Below are 22,260 nucleotides of genomic sequence, written 5' to 3'. Positions count from 1 at the left end.
CGCTGAGGCCCAGAGAAGCGAAGTCACCCAGCTGACACGTGGAACCCATAATAATAATAATGTTGGTATTTGTTAAGCGCTTCCTATGTGCAGAGCCCTGTGCTAAGCGCTGGGGGAGATCCAGGGTCATCAGGTTGTCCCACGTGAGGCTCCCAGTCTTCATCCCCATTTGACAGATGAGGGACCTGAGGCCCAGTGAAGCGACTTGCCCACAGTCACCCAGCGGGATTCGAACCCATGACCTCGGACTCCCGGGCTCTGGCCACTGAGCCACGCTGCTTCTTTCATCCCGCCGGGAGGGCGTTGCGTTTCTGCCTCCCGATGGAGCCGTTTCAACCCGCCGGAGGACAAAAGCCGTCTTCATTTCGACTCCGGTGAGGGAGTGGGCTGGACGCCCCCGCCCGCCTTGGAGGCGCTGAGGATCGCGGTGGGGGCGGGACCCCGGGCTGCTCCCTCCCCTGACCCCGCCTGTCGCCGTTGCAGGAGGTGGAGAGGAGCCGCGCCTTGAGCTCACGGACGGAGCGCTCAGCACAGCCCGGAGCTCGGCGCACCCGGCCCTCGGGGCCCCCGAGCAGCGGCTCCCCGACACGGACCCATTTCCGAGGCGGCAGAGGTAAGACGCGTCGGCGGCTCCGGGTGCCCGGGACGGCAGCCGGTCCTCCGGCTCCAAAGGAGACTGGGGGACTGCGATGGACGCCTCCAGGGGAGGGGGCTTCCCCAGCCCGGGGGGCAAGGCCGCCGGACTCCCCGCCGGTGCCCGTCCCTGTTAGGACCGAGGCTCGGCTTCTGGGGGGGGGACCGGGTCTGCCCAAGCGGCTCGATTCCACCCTAGGAAGGGCTTAGTACAGTGTCCTGCCCCCCCCCCCCCAAGGGGCTCCACACTGCCAGCTGCTCGTGGGCGGCGATCGCGTCTGCTGCAACTCTCCCGAGCGCTTAGGACAGTGCTCTGCCCCTCGGAGGGGGTCGAGACTCTCAGCTTCTTCTGGGCGGGGGAACGTGTCTGACAACTCTGTTCGACCGCACCCTTCCTAGCGCTTAGTACAGTGCCCTGCCCCCCCCCGAAGGGGCTCCACACTGCCAGCTGCTCGTGGGCGGCGATCGCGTCTGCTGCAACTTTCCCAAGCGCTTAGAACAGTGCTCTGCCCCTCGGAGGGGGTCGAGACTCTCAACTCCTTGTGGGCGGGGAACGTCTCTGCCAACTCTGGTGTCGTGTACTCCCCACCCCCCCAGCACTTAGCACAGTGCTCTGCACACGGTAAGAGCTCAGTAGCTACCGTTTATCGACTGAGCCTGGACTTTCTGATCTTCCGTTTCTGTTCGTCAGACGCCGCCGGACTATGTTCGTTCCTCTGGTCCTCCTCCTCCAGCTGCCGTTCCTCACCTTGGCATTTCCTCCTTGCACAAGAAAGCCGAAGGGTGCCAACCAGGCGGCAAAAGGAGGTAAGAACTTCATTTCAGGAGAAAGCTCTTTTGGAATACAGCCAGTTCTGGCAGCGCGGCCCACTGGAAATTAGCTATTCTGCCGCAAAATTCGCCCGCGGCCACCGATAGGGAGAAGCCCCTTGGGTTTATTAGGGTTTTCCTTTACCCCAAAAAATCTCTGTATTACTTTTAAAGGAGTTTAAAAGGTAAAGGGTGTTTTTTCTCACCTATACTCTGCCCTTGGATTCAGCACTAGCACTTATGTGATTTATAATAATAATAATCAGAAATAAATCCGTGATTGATTTATAATAATAATAATCTCAATGATAGTATTTGTTAAGCGCTTTCTATGTGTCAAGCACTGTTCTTATTGCTGGGATAGATATAAAGTAATCGGGTTGTCCCACATGGGGCTCACAGTGTAAATCCCCATTTAACAGATGAGGTCCCTGAAGCACAGAGAAGTGAAGTGATTTGCCCAAAGCCACACAGCTAAGTGGCGGAGTAGGATTAGAACTCACGATCTCTGACTCGCAAGCCCGTGCTCTTTCCACAGAGCCACGCTGTCTCCCTCCTCTAGACTTGGAGGTCGTTGTGGGCAGAGAATCTGCCTATCGACTATGTTGTGGACTCTCCCAAGCTCTTAATACATAGTGCCCTGGACACAATAAGGGCTCAGTGTGGGATGAACATTGACTGTAGTGCTGAAATAGTAGTCAGGGAATGTCTTTTATTCTATTTGTAATGTTTTACAGTAATAATGGTGGTATTTAAGTGCTCGCTGTGTGCCAGTCACTGTAATAAGCCTGGAGTAGACACCAGCTAATCATGTCAGTTACACCCCGTTTCTCATGGGTCTCAGAGACTGGAGGTACAGAACACGCATTGTCTCCTCAAGAAACTCACAGCAGCTTTCTTTAGGTGTTACCTAATCGAATCGCAATCAACCAGTGGTATTATCAACCACTTATGGTGTGCAGAGCACATGTACTGAGTGCTTGGGAGTGTACAATGCCATAGAGTCGGTAGGCACAATCTCTGCTTTAAAGAGACTTAAAATATAGTGGAGGAGACAGATATTAAAATAATACATTGCAGATAGGAGAAATAGAGTGTAAGGATATGAAAGGAAGTGAGTTGAAGTGCTTAGAGGGTATATATCCAAGCACAACTCAGACGGGAGCTGGGAGGGGGGGCTATTTTGGCTAGTCAATGAAGGCTTCTTGAAGGAAGTAGTGCGTCACAAAAGTTTCTTCATGAGTTAGGCTGGAGAGCGTCTCATGTTACAGGAAGGACCGAAAAGTTAGCAACTGCGTGAGTCAGGTAGGCCAGGAACTGAAAGTATATATCCAGGCTCCCAGCCTCATGTCATCTGCACAAGTCCAGTGGTTTTACCCTGATATTAGGAACAGTACCCCTAAACATTAGGGATTCCCTTGAAATACACACACCCCCATTCAAACCCTTAGAGGACTATTACCTAAAACTGGAGCTGAGGGAATGGAGGAGCAGTAGCAGGTGAGAAGAGAAACTACATCTTTGCTGGTTCCTGGAAGCTGGTGCCTTCCTGTATTCTTGGCAGAGGTACAAATTCTAGGGAGGTTCAGCAGCAGAAGTAGTTTCTCTTGTAACCCTTTCCAGCTGCAGCTGCCGCCACTTTTATTACTGCCGGGTTTTCTGAAGCACTTGTTGGAGCTGCTGCTGCCCAAACGGTTATAATGGGGTGTACTTTTTTTTATTTCTTCGTCGTATTTGTTCAGCGCCGTGCCAGGCACTGTACTAGGGTTGAGGTAGTGTCTGTGAGATTTCTGCATGCTGGTTACTTTGCCAGATTTTTACTTTAATAGGGGTTAACGGTTAGACAAACCATCACTTTAAATTCTCTGGTTTAAACAGGATCGGTGAGGACAAGCGTGAGTCTGAGACTGTGCTGCGGAGTCCCATCCAAGCAAAGTTCCTGCCTCAGATCTCTGATTTTGCTTTTTTTGGTATTAAGTGCTTACTACGTGCCAGGCACAGTAATAAGCACTGGATAGGTACAAGATAATCAGGTTGGACACGGTCCATTTCCCATGTAGGGCTGTCTTAATCCTCACTTTCCAGGTGAGGTACCTGAGCCAAAGAGAAATTAAGTGACTTGCCCAAGGTCACACGGCTGACAAGTGGCAAGGCGGGGATTAGAACCCAGGTCCTTCTGACTCCCTGGCCCCAGATCTATCCACTAGACCCCGCTGCTTCTTGGTCTTGGAAAAGTCAGTCAGTCTCCGGGCTTCAATTAACCTCTGCGTCATGCCTGGTGTTATTTCCATTAAAGGTTTGGGATGGGTCAGTTGATCAATCGTAATTACTGAGTGCTTTCCATCTGCAGAGCATTGTACTAAGCTCTAATCAGACCACGTAAAACCCTTTGGAAACATTTAAGTGGAAAAAAGTCACTTGTTTTTCTGGGGGAAGGTAATGAAAATTGACATTTCTAATCCTCAAGGATCGCGTTTTTGAAAATGGACTTCAGAATGGTCCTCATTTTGGCTGGTTTGAAAATTGTCTAAAAATATAAAGGTTTCTCTCCAGATTTTGGAAATGTGTGTATATAGAAACAGTATCATGCAGGTTAACAGGCGTGTTATCTGTGAAGTATTTACACTTCTGTATGTTGTAGTATGTAGATGAAAACATCTGCCACATCAGAAAAAGTAAGTTGTTAGAATTCAAATGGAACTAGTTATTTCAAAAGTTAATAAGGTAGGAACCTTCCTGGAGTTTTTCAAATGAGAATTCCAGTTGCTTTTTTTGTTTGTTCACTGCAGTGGGATTCTGTCCCTTAAACTTTTGTTTTTAAGCCTCTTTGTATTTCTTCATTAGTCTTTACACCAAAAGAAGAAGCCAACATGTTCATTCAGCGACGCCTCCTTTATAACAGATTTGATCTTGAACTCTTCACTCCTGGAGATTTAGAAAGAGAATGCAATGAAGAACTGTGCAGCTATGAGGAAGCTAGGGAAATTTTTGGAGATAATGATAAGACGGTAATTTTGATTTTGTTCTTTGAATTGGTTGAAATTGCCTACTGGAAAGAACGCGGGCCTGGGATTCAGAGGACCTAGGTCATAATCCGGACTCTGCCTACTCTGTGACCTTGGACAAGTCACTTAACTGCTCAGTGGCTCAGTTTCCTGCTCTCTAAAATGGGGATTTAATTCCCGCTCTCCCTTCTGCTTAGACTCTGAGTCCCATGTGGGCAGGTCTGTGTCCAACCTGATTATCTTATATTTACCTCAGGGCTTAGAACAGTGGTTGGTACAAAGTATGTGTTTAACAAATACTACAATTATTATTATTTTAGTTTTTATTATTACTAATAATAAATTATTATCTCTAGGTAAAATACTCCAATTCATAGAAGTGTCTTAGGTTTGGACAGAGCTATTAAGTTGTTACAATTTTTTTAAGTCAATTTATCTGCAGTTATCTAGTTGTTTTCAAGCCTTCAACCAGGGCTAACTGACCTGGCTGCATGAATCCTTCTGTTTTGAGATGTCCAATCTCTAAAGGATCATCAGGCTAGCCCCTTCCTTAGGCAGACATACAATTAAACCTGGCCCTTACACATATGATTGCTAATCCTATTTGTAAAAACTTCTTCCTGTTTGACCAAACTCTCATTTCAATTTAAGCCTATTTCCTCTTGCCCTGTCCACTTTGGAGATGGCTGCTGGTTTGGCCTGTCTCCCCCTATAATAAACTAAAAATCATTTTGAATTCTGGGTCCACGTTCCCTCCTCTAGGTTCCTCTCCTGATCGGATTGATGCCAAGTAAAGTGAAAGCAATATTTCCTGGCCCCCTGCATGTAATCTTCTTGTTAATACAGGCTGGTTGCATGTTAACTTTTCAAATGACAATGCTAAATTTATATTTCGTTATGGCTCTCTATAACCCTTACTGGACTTGTTTTTACTCTCTTGTCCCACCACTGGGTAATTTGCTGTTTATCCCAAGTATATACTACTTGCGCTAACTCCTGTTCAACTTCACCGTGGTTTCAATAGGTTATTTCTCTCATTTATTGGTGTCACTTTGAATTCTAGTGTAACCCGGTCCAATTTGGTATCATTTGTTTACTGAATAGACCCTCTCTTCGATCTACAAATGGTATCAATGGTATTTGAACATTTACCCCGTGCAGAGCACTGTGCTAAGCTCCTGGGACAATACAGTACAGTGGTGTTGGTGGATGCTATCTCCACCCACAGGGAGCTTTAGTCTCCTTTTTTCAGATCCATCAATACCATTTCAGATTGATTTCTGTACAATACCCCGCTCCCCACAGGTTGTCACTGAGCCATAATATCCCCATTTTTCGTGAGACCCTCTGCCCAATTATATCTCTTTCTAGCTTGCTAATGGGATTAGGATGTACTATAAACTTAAAATTCTCCTATTTTTATAGATATCATTTTGGAAGGATTATTCACCAAATGGACCCAGTGCAAAATCAGGTAAGATGAGCCCCGGGACAAGTCTTGTTTCTTTCTTCGGGGAATCAAATGAAAATTTTGTAACTAGCATTCAATCCGTGAATGTGTTGTTGCTCAATATTCCTTTAATTTTAAAGAGACTTCTTTAATTATACGTTGAGGTATATGAATGTTACCCCCCTTCTGTCTTATGACTTCCCAACAAAGAGAAGCAAGTTTGGTGAGATAGCTGGGGAATGAGAGTAGAAGATGGAAATATATTTCTGGACAGCTCTTGACAAATGTGGAGTGGGAGGCAAGGTGAGTCTAGACTTGTAGGTTACTAGGGGAGGACTCCACAACGTCTGACCAATTGATAGTTTTTTTTTCCCACCATTACTACACCATGGAATTGTAAATGTTGACTACTGGGCTGAATTAAGTGACGTTTAGGAGAGGGAGCTCTTCTTGTTTTTGCACATCATCTCTAGTTGTTTTAGGGTCTATTGGATTTTCCAGTTGTTTTTGTTTCTGCTACCAAAGACTGGATATAAGGTGAATTATCACTTCTGTCTACCGTGTTTGATGATTAGTAAACTGGCCAGAATGATTCCTACTTTTTTATGGTATTTGTCAATTGCTTTCTATGTGCCAGGCACTAAACGCTGGGGTACATACAAGCCGATCTGTTGGACACAGTCCCTGTCCCACATGGGGCTCACAGTCTTCATCCCCATTTTACAGATGACATACCAGAGGCACAGAGAACTTGAGAGACTTGCCCAAGGTCACCCAGAAAATAGGTGGCAGAGCCAGAATTAGGACCCAGGTCCTCTGACTCCTAGGCCCATTTTTTTGTTTTTTAGTTTCTTTTCTTCTTTGAGAGTCCATTTAGGAGTAATATAGCTAAACCAAGAGTTATTAAAAGATGATATTTTTTACGTTTAGATTTGATGTTAGTCACTGGAGTAAATTAAGAGAGTTCTTTGCCTCTTCTTATTTATATTATTTTACAAGTTGTGTTCTAATAATGATTTCTTTTAAGATGGCAAAAGAAAGAAAATTGATGTTATGGGACTTTTGACTGGCTTAATCGCTGCAGGAGTATTTTTGGTAATAACTGGGTTATTTGGTTACTATCTCTGCATCACCAAACGTACAGGACAGCATTCAAGGTGAGTTCCATAACCGGTTATTTTTCACATTATTTTTCACCATGGTCTAAAATTGAGTACGGTAAAACCTAATTAGCATAAACCTTTGATTCTGGAGAAAAAATACCATATATAGAAAGTACAAAAGGAATGGTTTTGTGCCGTTCTTCACTGTGATGCTCTTTTTTCTTACATATTTCCAAACTACAGAATTGCCTAATAACATATGGTTAGTAGCAGTGTCAGTTAAAGAATGCAGACCTGTCAATTCACTAGATCAGAGTTCCCCCTGCAATAGTTATTGGAAAGAGTAAAATGGGGCAAGGAATATTTTCACAAAGAACATGTAGGTGCAGAATAAGGCTCTGATGGGCCAAGGACAGTGAGTACTCAAGTGCTTATTGCCTTCTCAGATTATGTCCCCTCCCCACCTGACATTGTCGGGGCTGACTTTTAGCCCATTTTACAACTGTGGCAGAAATAAAACTGGAGAGGATGCTATGAAAATGTCTCTTCCTTATTATTAAAATGTTCCTGAAGTCACAGGTTTACAGAGAAGATGGTCAGTAATTCTGCCATCTGTAACTGATTCTCATTGCTTTCCTGCTGCAGTGAAAGCATCAGAACTTTGGTTAATCTTAACCCTGAAACAATAATAATAATAATGTTGGTATTTGTTAAGCGCTTACTATGTGCAGAGCACTGTTCTAAGCTCTGGGGTAGACACAGGGGAATCAGGTTGTCCCACGTGGGGCTCACAGTCTTAATCCCCATTTTACAGATGAAGGAACTGAGGCACATAGAAGTTAAGTGACTTGCCCACAGTCACACAGCTGACAAGTGGCAGAGCTGGGATTCGAACTCATGAGCCCTGACTCCAAAGCCCGTGCTCTTTCCACTGCGCCACGCTGCTTCTCGCTGCTTCTCACCAATGTGAACTACCATATTTACTCGCATAATTTCCGTCACCACTGAATTGACCCCCCCCAACTTTTGAGGAGTAAATGAAATATTATTTGAGTTAACACATAATAGTAAGAGTGCTCCTAGGGAGGAAGAGGAGAATGGGGGAGGAGGGTTTAATTCATTGACTTTCTACCAAACGAACTCAGCGGGTGGGAGTGTACAGTAGGCTAACGGAAGACTCAGGTGACCTCTTAATTTAGTCTTCCTTCTCCTCACCTTTTGTTCCTCCTCTTTTTTCTCCTGCTCCCCTTATTGCTAGACTTAATTCTTAAATGGCCAATTTAATAATCCCACCCCTATTTTAATATTATAAAAATTGTATGAAAAGAGAGATAATTATGTGAGTAAATAATGTATTTGTTAAGCACTTACTGGTCTCAGTGCTGGGATAGATATAAGTTAATCAGGTCAGACACAGTTCTTGTCCCACAGGGCTTCATAATCTAGAGAACAGGTTGGGATCCTCAGGTTACAAATCTGGAAACCAAAGCAGAGAGACTTTTAAGTGACTTGCCCAAATTCACCCAACAGGCAAACGGCAGAGTGGGATTAGAACTCAGGTCCTCCGAGACCCAGGCCCATCAATCAGTCAATCAAATTTATTGAGCACTTACTCTGTGCAGAGCACTGACTTAGCTCTTGGGAGAGTATGGTACAACAGAATTAGAATTGAGAAGCAGCGTGGCTCAGTGGAAAGAGCCAGGGCTTGGGAGTCAGAGGTTGTGGGTTTTAATCCAAGCTCTGCCACTTGTCAGCTATGTGACCTTGGGCAAGTCACTTCACTTCTCTGTGCCTCAGTTCCCTCATCTGTAAAATGGGGCTGAAGACTGTGAGCCCCACATGGACAACCCGATTACCTTGTATCTACCCCAGCACTTAGAACAGTGCGTGGCACATAGTAAGTGCTTAAATACCAACATTATTATTATTATTAATTAGAAAACACGTTCCTTGCCCATAACAAGCTTGCAGTCTAGAGGGGGAGACAGACATAGGAATAAATAAGTGTTTTATAATATTTAATTTTAAAATATGTACAAAAAATGCTGTGGGGCTAGGGGTGGAGAGACTGTCAAGTGTCCAAAGGTCACAGACAGAGGTGCACAGATGACGCATAAGGGAGAGAGAGCTGGGAAAAAGAGCCCATGCTCTTTCCACTAGGCCACGCTGTTTCTCTAGAAAAAGGATAGTTAAAGGAGTTAGTGCTTAGGTACTGGAACCCATAGGATGTCGTAAGTGCCCCCTCACATGAACAGAGGACATGGGACAGGCAGCCCAGCTGGCTGCCATCTGGCTTCAGTTCTCTTCTGCAGACTCAAAGGCTCTGCCTCATACATGGTATATTCTGAGAATATGCTAATGTTATAAAGGGCATTTTAAAAAATTAAGCTAATTGGTTATCTTCAAGGTGCTTAAAGGTACTCTTTTTAGGGATCCAAATTTCACCGAAATGCAGACAAAATTAAAAACAAGGAAAAAAATGTAATCAATTCAGGCTCAGAAGTTTCTTACGGATGTTTTAAAGTATGATTCACAGTACTGCCTATGTAAGGAAAACATGGAGGGTGAGGACAGATGGGGTTTTCCGTGTTACATATGGGGAGTTGGGGAATGAGTCACAGCTACTCCCTGAGATGACCCCGTAGACAGTGGCGGTGCCCAGAGGTGAAGCGAATGTCTTCTGACTTCCAATCTACTGTCTTACCTTTAGACTGATGCACATGGGACAACCCGATTGCCTTGTCTCTACCCCAGCACTTAGAACAGTGCTTGGAACATAGTAAGTGTTTAGCAAATACCATAATTATTATTACAATTATTATTTCATTGCATCCTAAAGAAACTATCAAGAGTGTGGAAATAGGGAGGGGAAAGGAAAGTTAACTCCTCGTCTAGACTGTAAGTTCTTTGTGGCCAGTGAGCACGTCTGCCAACTCTGTTTCATTGTACTCTCCCAAGGGCTTATAACAGTGTAGTGCACACTGTAAGCACTTATTAAGTTCGATTGATTCTGTAGTTCTTGTAGATCTGGTCCAGAAAGCACGGCTATTTATTCAGGAAAAAATCAAAACGATCTGCTGGCAGAGAAAAATCGCTCCTTGATTGTGAAAATTTTAATTGGCCCTATGGACACCTACTGGGATTAGTTGTCTCGGCTTCTTAGTAGTAGTAATTGTTTTTATTTAGCCCTACTGTGTGCAAAGCACTCTGCTAAAAATACATGGGTGAGAATTAGACCTTTTCCTTTTGTCCTTTCAGGGCTACCTGTCTCAGAATGATTGGGGAGGAGTTTGGTGACATACACAAGGGAAAATGAAGATAGTAGAAACCAAAAAAACATAAAAACATATCCAGATATCTGGGACCAGTGGGGGTCTTATCGTGCTGCCACCCCAATTATCTAGAATCCAGGTATAACCAAAGATTTCCCAAAGGTCTCAAATGTTGAAGGCACCTCATTCATTCATTGTATTTATTCAGAGCTTACTGTGAACAAAACATTGTACTAAGGGCTTGGGAGAGTACAATACAACAACACAGTCCCTGCTCATAACAAGATCAGAGTCTAAAGGAGGAGAGAGATATTAATATGCATAAATAAATAAATATAATACAGATACATATATTTGTGCTGTGGGTATGGGGAGGAAGGATGAGTGAAGGGACCAAGTCAGGGTGACGCAGAAGGGAGTGGGAGAAGAAGAGAGAGGGCTTATTCAGGGAAGGCTTCTTGGAGGAGATGTGCCTTCAATAAGGCTTTGAAGTAGAGGCGAGCAATTATCTGTCTGATATGAGGAGGGAAGGCATTCCAGGCTGCCACAGTTCAGTCAGTAGATAGATCAATCACTGGTCTTTATTGAGCATTTATTGGGTGCAGTGCTCTGTACTAAGTGCTTGAGTCCACTGCAGCCCTTCTGGTATAGGGCAGGGCAGGAGTGAAAGCCCTGCATGGCAGGAGAGAATGATGAGATGTTCCTAGTCCCAGTTACTGAACAAGGGAAATTTAGTTATTTCCCACTTGTGGTTTCTCCCCGTAATACTGACTAGTTCAGGGCCAACTACTTAGAACCTGAAAGAAACAAAAGCAGGAAGAGGAGCATTGTGCCCGAGTGGAAAGAGCCGAGGTCTGGGAGTCAGAGGACCTGGGTTCTAATCTCACCCCTGCCCCTTATCTGCAGCGTGAACTTGGGCAAGTCATGTAACTTCTCAGTGCCTCAGTTTCATAAGCTATAAAATGGGGATTCAGTGCATTTTCTCCCTCCTATTTAGGCCATGAGCCCCATTTGGATCAGGGATTGTGTCTGACCTGATTAATTTGGATCTACCCCAGCGCTTAATACAGAGTGCTTGACACATATTAAGCACTTAGCAAATACCATAATGTTGATGACAGCCCCATGGGCCAGATAACTAAGGCAATGGCTGTTGTAGCTTCATCCCTGGCAGCTCACACCAAATTAGTTGACAGGCACATTGTTCAAATGGTTCCTACCCCCCCTCCCCTCCCCTGCCCTAGAACCCCACTTTACCAGCGCTACCCCCTTCCCCCTTCCCCTACTCTTCCCCCCACCAAACCCCCTCCTCACCCGCTCCCCCCTTCTCTCTTCCCCACCCACGCCCCATCCCAGTCCTCTTGTCCCACCGCTACCCCTCATCCCCCTCTCCCCGTCCAGGGCCCCGCCACCTCCTTCCCATCCAAACTCTCCCCTCCCCCCGCCCTTCCGTCCCTCCCCCCCTTGCACCCATAGCTACTTTCAAGTGTGGCCTCTGGAACCCCCGCTCTATTACAGGTAAGCTACCTCTCATCAATGACCTTTTCCTCTCCCGCTCTCTCCTCCTCCTCGCCCTTTCGGAAACGTGGCTCTCTCCCGAAGACATGGTCTCCGCCGCTGCTCTCTCCAGCGGAGGCCTCTCCTTCTCCCACTCCCCCAGACTCACCGGTAAGGGAGGAGGCGTCGGCTTCCTCCTCTCGCCCTATTGCCGCTTCCGCACTATCCCTCCTCCCCCCTCCCTCTCCTTCCCCTCCTTCGAAGCCCATATCATTCGCCTCTACCACCCCCTCCAGATACTTGTCGCTGTCATCTACCGCCCTCCCGATCCCACCTCCGACTTCTTCAACCACCTTGACCCCTTTCTCACCTTCCTTCTATCCTTCTCTCTGCCCACTCTGATCCTTGGAGACTTCAACATCCATATGGATGTACCCGACGACTCCTCTGCCGCCCGCCTGCTATCCCTCCTCGACTCTGCCGACCTCCTCCTCCACTATACCGCGCCCACTCACCGACTCGGTCACACCCTCGATCTCGTCATCTCCTATCGCTGCACTATCTCCTCCCTCACCAACTCTGAAATCCCTCTCTCTGACCATAACCTTCTCACCTGCCTCATCTCTCACACTCCCTTCCCCTGCAAATCTTCGCTACTGCCCCACAAAGACCTCCGCTCTCTCGATCCCATCCGTCTTTCCAAAAGCATCTCTCCTCACCTTGCCGCCCTGTCCTCTCTTCCCACTCTCGACGATCAGGTCTCCGCTCTCAACTCCACCCTCTCTACTCATCTCGACTCTCTCGCCCCCCTTTCCCTCCGCCGCTCTCGCTCCACTAACCCACAGCCCTGGATCACCTCCTCCGTCCGCCTCCTACGCTCCTATGCTCGAGTGCTGAGCGCTGCTGGCGAAAGTCCAAGCACCAAGCCGACCTCACACACTTCAAATTTATCCTTTCCTGCCTTAACTCTGCCCTCTCCTCCGCCAGGCAAAACTTCTTCTCCTCCCTCATCGACACCATGCCCGTCACCCCCACCGATTGTTCCGGACCTTTAACTCTCTCCTTAGGCCCCCTGTTCCTCCCCCTCCCCCATCTCTCACCCCTAATGATCTGGCCACCTATTTCCTCACGAAAATCAACACGATCAGGTCTGAGCTCCCCAAAGTCACCCCTCCGCCTCTCCCCTCCCCCCCAACAACCCCCTCCCCTACTTTCCCATCCTTCCCTGCAGTATCCTCAGAGGAGATCTCCTCCCTCCTCGCAAGTGCCACCCCCTCCACCTGCGCCTCGGACCCCATTCCCTCTCACCTTATTAAAACCATCGCCCCTGCCCTCCTCCCTTCCTTAACTTCTATTTTTAACCACTCAATCTCCAATGGCTCCTTCCCCGCTGCCTTCAAACATGCCCACGTCTCCCCCATCCTAAAAAAAACCCGCTCTTGACCCCACTTCCCCCTCCAGTTATCGCCCTATCTCCCTACTACCCTTCCTTTCCAAAATCCTAGAACGAGTCGTCTACAGTCGATGCTTAGAATTCCTTAACTCCCATTCTCTCCTAGACCCCCTCCAATCTGGCTTCCGTCCCCTCCACTCTACCGAGACTGCTCTCTCTAAGGTCACCCGTGACCTCCTTGCCAAATCCAATGGCTCCTACTCCATTCTAATCCTCCTTGACCTCTCTGCTGCCTTTGACACTGTCGACCATCCCCTCCTCCTCCATACCTTATCTCACCTTGGCTTCACGGACTCCGTCCTCTCCCGGTTCTCCTCTTACCTCTCTGGCCGGTCATTCTTGGTCTCCTTTGCTGGCGCCTCCTCCCCCTCCCATCCTTTAACTGTTGGAGTTCCTCAAGGGTCAGTTCTTGGCCCTCTTCTGTTCTCCATTTACACTCACTCCCTCGGTGAACTCATCCGCTCTCACGGCTTTGACTACCATCTCTACGCAGATGACACGCAGATCTACATCTCCACCCCTGTCCTCTCTGTCCTCTCCCCCTCCCTTCAGGCTCACATCTCCTCCTGCCTCCGGGACGTCTCCACCTGGATGTCGGCCCGCCACCTAAAACTCAACATGAGCGAGACTGAGCTCCTCATCTTCCCTCCCAAACCCGGTCCTCTCCCAGACTTCTCTATCACCGTGGATGGCACGACCATCCTTCCCGTCTCTCGGGCCCGCAATCTCGGTGTCATCCTTGACTCGTCTCTCTCGTTCACCCCACACATCCTATCCGTTACCAAGACCTGCCGGTTTCACCTTTACAATATCGCCAAGATCCGCCCTTTCCTCTCCACCCAAACGGCTACCTTACTGCTACGGGCTCTCGTCATATCCCGGCTAGACTACTGTGTCAGCCTTCTCTCTGACCTCCCTTCCTCCTCTCTCGCCCCGCTCCAGTCTATTCTTCACTCCGCCGCCCGGCTCATCTTCCTGCAGAAACGATCTGGGCATGTCACTCCCCTTCTTAAACAACTCCAGTGGTTGCCTGTCGACCTCCGCTCCAAACAAAAACTCCTCACTCTAGGCTTCAAGGCTCTCCATCACCTTGCCCCGTCCTACCTCTCCTCCCTTCTTTCTACCGCCCACCCCGCACGCTCCGCTCCTCTGCCGCCCACCTTCTCACCGTCTCTCGGTCTCGCCTATCCCACCGTCGACCCCGGGGCCACGTCCTGCCGCGGTCCCGGAACGCCCTCCCTCCTCACCTCCGCCAAACTGATTCTCTTCCCCTCTTCAAAACCCTACTTAAAACTCACCTCCTCCGAGAGGCCTTCCCAGACTGAGCTCCTCTTCTCCCTCTACTCCTCTACCACCCCCCCTTTTCCTCTCCGCAGCTAAACCCTCTTTTCCCCCCTTTCCCTCTGCTCCTCCCCCTCTCCCTTCCCATCCCCTCAGCACTGTACTCGTCCGCTCAACTGTATGTATTTCCATTCCTATTTATTTTGTTAATGAATTGTACATCGCCTTGATTCTATTTAGTTGCCATTGTTTTTACGAGATGTTCTTCCCCTTGACTCTAATTATTGCCATTGTTCTCATCTGTCCGTCTCCCCCGATTAGACTGTAAGCCCGTCAAACGGCAGGGACTGTCTCTATCTGTTGCCGACTTGTTCATTCCAAGCGCTTAGTACAGTGCTCTGCACATAGTAAGTGCTCAATAAATACTATTGAATGAATGAATGACTAGGAGAGCCCATGAGAAGCAGTGTGGCCTAGTGGCTAGAACATGGGCCTAGGAGTCAGGAGAACCTAGGTTCTAATCCTGGCTCTGCCACTTTCATTCATTCATTCAATAGTATTTATTGAGCGTTTACTATGTGCAGAGCACTGTACTAAGCACTTGGAATGTACAGTTTGGCAACAGATAGAGACAATCCCTGCCCATTGACGGGTTTACACTTGACTGCTGGGTGACCTTGGGTAAGTCACTTAATTTCTCTGTGCCTCTTCCGTCATCTCTAAAATGGGGATGAAGACTGTGAGCCCACTGTGGGACATGGACCATGTCCAGCCTGATTAGCTTGTAGCTACACCAGTGCTTAGTACGGCGCCTCGCAAATACTAAGAACTTAACAAATACAGAGAGAGAAAGAGAAAAACAAAATTCCACCCAACTTTCTGAATTGTGGAGCAGTGACACAGTAGCTGGGGAGCCCCAGCTCTGGCATTCCTCTCTCCTCCCACTCAATGGATTCCTGGATTGATCCAAAATAGTATAGGAATTGATCGGTAGAGCATCAAGTTCCCACAGCTTCTTCCAATCATTGGTTTAAGCAGGGACCCAGAAGGGACAGGAACTGAAAAATTAACAGTGTCTCGTTCACCCTCCATTGCCTGAAGAATTGGCATTAGTGAATCCTACAACTTTCTCTATGGCTCAGAAGAATGAGGTTCTGGGACTTCATCACAATTTGACCTTCTGTGAGGTGTTGTAGGGATGTGAAAACATTATGGATAAAATTGTGCTGGGGTGAGGAGAAAGGAAATATTTCAGGACAAAGGCTGAAAGTGGTTAGAATTTCACTCAAAATTCAGGAAGGGGAAAGATGGTGAGACTCAAACATTGTCGGTTAATATTGTCATATTAGCAGATCCGCTTAAAAAAAAATGGTGGAGGAGGTGGTAACTGCTAGCTAAAATGAGGTTTGGAGAAAACTTGAGATTTAAATCCTGCTACTTCCATTCCAATTCCAAAAGGAGAGGATTATTAACTATATACTATATACCATGACTGGTGGGAATAATTTCTCAAAATGTATATGGGATTTTTTTAACTTCAGTGGAGTCCATCCCATCAATCAGTGGACTGTTAATAATAATATTTATTAAACATTTACTACATACAAGGCACAGTACACAGTTCTGGATAGATACAAGATAAACAGTTTGGACCCAATGAGTGGTAAGAGTATTTATAAGGTGCACAGAGTAGGGTATTAAGAGTGGACAGGTGGAAATTAGACACAGATCCTGTCCCTTGAGGGGCTCACAGTCTATGATTTAGGTGGTTGGGGGTTGGAAGAGGACTGGAGACAGAGAAATCAGGAGCAATGAAACACTAAAACATTAAAATGGAAAGTCAATAGAGAGCTGTAACTAAAGTTGCTGAACTTATCTTTGAGATTCAGAGCGACCAGTAATGGCTACACTGACACTAGCTTTCCCGAGGTTATATGAGGTCTTCTGTTCTATATCCAATGCAATGTGCTTATTATGAGGATGATGATGAAGGTACAGATGCTGTTCTCACTCCCACTGTGGGGGTGGAAGGCAGAACAAGGTGGGGTCATTCTGAAAGTATGGAGAAGGGCTGGCGATGGTCCTGGGTGGTAAGGATAATAATAATAATGATTGTGGCATTTAAGTGCTTACTATGTGCCAGTCACTGTACTAAGCACTGAGGTAGATGCAAGGTAATCAGGTTGGATAGTCCCTGTCCCACATGGGACTCGCAATATTAATCCCCATTTTACAGATGAGGTAACAGGCACAGAGAAGTCAAGTGACTTGCCCAAGGTGTCACAGCAGACAAGTGGGCAGAGTCAGGATTAGAACCCAGTTCCTTCTGACTCCCATGCCCGTGCTCTAACTTTAAGGTCACACTGCAGTTTTGCTAGGCCATGGTGACGGGGGCCCAAGAACACCCAGGAAGCTGAAGTTGCCAATACCAGATATTTTGTTTGGTTCTGGAAATGGAGAGAACTTTAAAAATTATGAGATGAATAATATTCGGTCAGTTGTCTAGCATGGTGGTTACATTCTTGATGAATCTATGCTCAGGAAAGGGAGCATTGTAGAACTTCCACTTTGATGTTGCATGCTTGTGCTCAACTGTTTCTTCCAACACAGTATCATGTACCCTCCCGATAGACACGTGTTGTTGGGGAAAGTTCCATAAAAGCATTGTGTCCAAAATGCATAATGAAAACACATTTTATTGTGAATGGACTACCAGCAGAAGAGGAAAGAGAGTATTTCACCCTAACAATTGTTTCCAAAGTTGTGTAAGAATTAGGTTTAGGAAAAGGTTTCTGGCAAAAAGGAAGCTAAAATTTTATCATACAAGATATATTGTGCTGAAGTAGAAGCTGTTTAGTGAAATATTTCCTTCTCATTGTAAAAATAGATATCAACTATCCCTAATTGATTCATTTTTTGTAGTTCCTCAGCATATGTGACGAGGTCTAGACACTCTCCATCGATCATCTTCAGAAGGCCAGAGGAAATTTCTTTAACTTCTTCACCTCTCTCCCTGGAGGACTCAGGATTACCATCATATGAACAAGCAGTGGCATTGGCTGGAAAAGATGATATCCCTCCTCCACCTTATCCTGGGCCAGCTAAGGGGTTTCAGGTTTTTAAAAAGTCAATGTCACTCCCAGCGCACTAACTCCAGTATTACTGCTTCGGCTTTGCGTTAAGGTGATGTTCAGTTGAAGAATCTGAAAACGTACAGTTTTAATTTTCCCATACTTTAAAGGGCATGTGACTTAAACGCCCTTGGATTTCTTGGACCAAAGATATTGAAAACCAGCTAACCACTGTATCCTCAATTGTGAAAACTTTGACCGTATACATAAGCCCGTGTATCCAGCTTTACAATCCTTCAGAGCGCTGAAGAATTGGGCACATTACCTGATGATTTATAGGACAAGAGTTTTTTTACAATTCAAAATCTCTCACAACCATTAAATCTAGTAAATTATTACCATTTTTGGACTCTTCCATGAGTGATGCTAGTGAGATCAGCAGATCCGTTTACACAAATATGGTGCCCAACTCTTGGCAAAGACATAAAAGAGCAAACTACATATGTGTGTACATATACATATTATAAACTATATGCAGGTATGTATGTATGTAGATAGATAATTGTGGTATTTGTTAAGTGCTTATTATTTTCCAAGCACCGAACTAAGCGCTGGCACAGATACAGGATAATCAGGTCCCATATAGGTACACAGCCTAAGAAGGAGGGATAACGGGTATTGAATCCCCATTTGGCAGATGAGGGAAGTGAAGCACAGAGAAATTAAATGACACCCATGGTCACACATAGGTAAACAGCAGAGTTGGAATTATAACCCAGGTCTTCTGACTCCCAGGCCTGTGCTTTTTCCACTAGGCTACACTGCTTTCCAGGGTGAGGTCAAACAGTAGCATAGCCCTGAAAAGTAGAGTGAAAAATAGCCTTCCTTAAATAAGTCAATCACTAGCCAAGTTTCCACTTGGTAAAGTTACAGAGATTTTATAGGCATGAGACAACAATCCACATCCATTTAATTGTCCCTTGTAAACCCAAGTAGTGCTATTAGTTATTTAAAACTATAAAATCCCATTCTAATTGAGCATTTTTTTCATATTTGGCAGACCTCTTAGATTAAAAAACAGTGAATTAGGTTAAGAAAGCATTGTATCTTTGTTGTCCTAAAATCCCCAAGACTAGACTGGGTTCTTGAGACCTTTTTTTTTTTTTTTAAATCAAAATCACTTGAGTTTTAATCTTCATTTCCCAAGGAACCTTTATGTGGGTCTTTAGTCACTAAAGACTAAAGCATGTAATCATCTTTTCAACTACCTGCATTGCCCATCTGAAAATAGTTTACTACTAAGGCGTTCAATTTTGGGGTGCCTTTTTTACACAACTCAAATAACATTGTAAATTGTACATAGTGATATACTTAGTGTTTTTTTAATCACTATGTAATTTTTATCACTTTGTCCCTTGATGTAAATAGGAGAGAGCCAGTATTTGTAATTTCATTCAGAAACAGAGTTACGTGATTTATCCAAGTTACCAAGTGAGTCCCCTCTCAGGATCGCACCCGCAGAGTTTCCACTACTCTACCAGTCTCGGCTACGGGAGGGAGAGTCAAACAGAGGCCTACCCATTCCATTCCCAGCTTGGGCAGTGGCTAGAGAGTGGAAGGCAATCTTCTACAAGTCAAAACTCACCTGTGCAGCGCAGCAGTGGCATTGGAGTGAGTCATGGGCGGAGACTCCAGTAGACTACATGGAAGAAGGCAGTGGTAAATCACTTCCGTATTTCTACCAAGAAAACTCTATGGATACACTGCCAGAACGTTTGCAAATGGAGGCGGGACGTTCTGGGTGAGATGCGTCCGTGGAGTCACTATGTGTCGGAGACAACGCAAGCAGCATAAGACAAGACCAAGTGGCCGATCCATTACTAGAACCCTAATTCTGCTGCCTGTATCATTACCACCAGACTGACTCATTTATGTTATGAATTTCTGGTACCTTGACACTGAATTCCAGGGTTAAGAATTTCCCAAACCTGGCCAAAATTTGAAAAGCTACAAATTTGAAACTTTTGAAACACATCCCGCTAAAGCATATGTAAACATAATCTCCAACGTCTCAGAAAATAAGAGGTCAAATTTGTTTTCCAAAGACTGTGTTTCCTCCAAGCAACATATGTTTGATAGGAAACTATTGCTGTAGAGCACTTAGACTACTGAATTAAAAATTAAATTTGATTATCCTTAAAAATAATTAGTGGTAGATGTAGAGTATGCTCCTAAATGTAAAAGAAAAGACTTGGATCATTGAAACTGAAAAATATTTCATCCAATTAAAATGTTTTAATAGCATATGTGTACTGCTTATAAATTTGCATTGTACTATTTTTATTCCAGTGTTGTCAGCTGTACATTAATGTCGGCCAGCCAATTAGATCTATCTTGGTGCCAAGATTTTTTTGTACAAATTAGAGCCTTTTTTTTTGTTTTGTTTAAATCACAAGTTGACTGTATTATGGAAAAATAGTCAATGACGAAGAGTTGGGTCTGACAATAAAATGGTTAGTTATGATTTTAACAGGTTTTCAGAAAGCTAAGTATCTCTTTGAGCTCAATCTTGTGGATATTAATGCAGAGCGTAAACTGGGAGATAAGACCAATTGAAAAGGTTTACAAGCTGAAGAAACCACCATCTCTGTCCAGTATTTAATTGGAAAGACCACTCTGATTTGGGGATCTTTTGCATGTGTTCTTGTTATGCCTCAAAAATGTTCGTGTGTTGTGTGGCTTTTTGTTTATATTTCAAGTGAGTTCCCTGGTGCTAAGGAAACCAAGCTCACCTTAGTAGCACTGGCAGAAACACTAAGAACCCCAAATGGCCCTCCTCACTTCCTCTCACCCTTCATTCCCAGGGTGAGAGGATACATTAATTCTCATTTTTTATCAGACTATAAACTAAAATGTTTAGTGTTTATAAAATTGATTTGAAATATTGGTCTCACTCAGTATATGGAATTAATATTCGATTGTAACCTCCAAATCATTCAGTACAGTGTGCTGTACAGGGTAAGCACTCAGTAATTACTACTGAATGATTGATTGTTGACTGTGAAGAATTTCTGTGGGAAACTTAAAAATTTTGACGACTTTTAAAGGTAAATTATAATGGATCATATCCTGCTTATATGGTGGCTCCTTTTTAGGGTGGGAGCCACGACCATGGCAACAGGGGACCATTTCTTTAATTACTCCTGTACTCTTCTATTTGCCCCACTTGAGTAAGAGGAAGGCCTGCACAGAAAGTATGCCAGTATATGCACATATGAGTATATGTAGTTGGTAGTAATAGCATTTAACGAGCACCTATTTTGCGGGAGATGCACTGTTCTAGTTGACTATGCAGCTCCTAATAGAAAAATGGCAGCTTTCTTGCCCATAAGGAAGCTGTGTGCGTGTGTGTGATCGTTTGTAGATCATCAGCATTATTAACAGTACTGAGCCTCTGCACTGGGCAGAGCAATGTGCCAAGATCATTCATGTTAATTTTCCATTTCCTTCCATTTTTCTACTCAACTGCTTTAAATTACCCTTTGGTAGCCAAAATACCTAATCCGGTTCTTCCAAGGATTAGTTTACTCACCTGACAGTGATGTAGCCAATACCAGTATGCTTATTGTCTTGAATGACAAAGCTAATTCCTTTTTCACATTTAGTGGTCATGTTACAATTATAATTTTAGAACATCTTTATGATGTGATACTCTAAACTGTATAATGAATAGGTCTTTTTCCTTCAAACTTCATTCAGGAATGCTACAGCATGTTAAAAGTAAAACCTGCTGTCAGAATTCAGAGAAAAAACATAAATATCAGTATATATCAGATTTAATTGTATCTCCCAAAGGCTTTCGTTATGGTCTAATTTACAGTATGCCTACTACTTGGTCTTTAATTTTATTCTCTAGGAAATTGAAAGTTGAACAACAGGATTGTTTTGATAGTGCAGTTCTTTTAAAAAGTCATTATAATTTGACTTGTGTCTATTTATTGCAATAGTAAGTACTTAAAAACTTACTGGATTCCTTTTTAAAAACATTTACTTACAATTCTCCGTGTCTTGTCAAATTGCTAAATAAATGTGTTTTCTTCCATTGTAGTAATATCCTAGCTCATATCCATTATGAAATGCAGACTTTGTATTTTTATATGCAATATTAATGATAATTTCTTATCATATACATTTTATACTTGTGTAATAAACTTGAATTTGTAACTGTTTAAAAACCAAATATTTATTGCTTAGTGTTTGTATTAAACATATTTATCTTAAACCTCCTTGTCCTAATTAACACTTTTAGATGTCAGTTGAATTCTGTTTGGCAACAAGTGGAGCCGAAACTTACACATTCAGTGCTGTGTGTTTTCAGAATAATGGCAGCACTGTACAAATGGCTCTACATTTCTTTGAAGCAGGTCGGCCAAGGAGGGCTCACGCTATGAGAAAAAAGCAGAACATGGGGATATAAAAGTGTCATTTAGTAACAGGAATTTTAATTTTTAATATACTGTCCTCTCTGTAAAACTATGTTGTATAATATGCCAATAAAAGGTTTTTCTGTAGAGCTTGTCGGTTGGATAGTAATCTCTGATGTGAGTCATGAAGAGTACTAATATGAAGTGCTCCATTAAAATTGGATTTACTGACACCTATAGATGAGATACTTAGAATATGCT

General features: G+C 44.6%; 1 protein-coding gene and 1 non-coding gene across 2 annotated transcripts; both read left to right on the top strand.

Moving 5' to 3' along the window:
• Positions 1-492: 492 nt before the first annotated feature.
• PRRG4 (proline rich and Gla domain 4) lies at positions 493-18,136 on the top strand. The gene is made up of 6 exons (XM_001506825.6): positions 493-613; positions 1,325-1,440; positions 4,288-4,451; positions 5,874-5,922; positions 6,926-7,055; positions 17,427-18,136. Exons 2-6 carry the CDS (start codon positions 1,338-1,340, stop codon positions 17,653-17,655), a joined length of 675 nt encoding a protein of 224 aa, XP_001506875.3. The 5' UTR covers positions 493-613; positions 1,325-1,337; the 3' UTR covers positions 17,656-18,136.
• Positions 18,137-19,072: 936 nt separating this feature from the next.
• Positions 19,073-19,210, top strand: LOC114810507. The gene has a single exon (XR_003758206.1). It is a non-coding gene; the product is annotated as a small nucleolar RNA SNORA7 (small nucleolar RNA).
• Positions 19,211-22,260: the final 3,050 nt, after the last annotated feature.

This window comes from Ornithorhynchus anatinus, chromosome 3, assembly GCF_004115215.2.
Source record: "Ornithorhynchus anatinus isolate Pmale09 chromosome 3, mOrnAna1.pri.v4, whole genome shotgun sequence".
Lineage (NCBI taxonomy): Eukaryota > Metazoa > Chordata > Mammalia > Monotremata > Ornithorhynchidae > Ornithorhynchus > Ornithorhynchus anatinus.
Note: the sequence above shows the minus strand (reverse complement) of the source record. Positions and strands in the feature narration are given on the sequence as shown.

What these genes read in the sequence shown, in the direction of transcription:
- PRRG4 (XM_001506825.6), top strand. Translation starts at nt 1,338, where the DNA reads ATGTTCGTTCCTCTGGTCCTCCTCCTCCAGCTGCCGTTCCTCACCTTG. An exon ending in CAACCAGGCGGCAAAAGGAG is followed by an intron (nt 1,441 to 4,287) that starts GTAAGAACTTCA and finishes TTTCTTCATTAG; the next exon opens with TCTTTACACCAAAAGAAGAA. An exon ending in TGGACCCAGTGCAAAATCAG is followed by an intron (nt 5,923 to 6,925) that starts GTAAGATGAGCC and finishes ATTTCTTTTAAG; the next exon opens with ATGGCAAAAGAAAGAAAATT.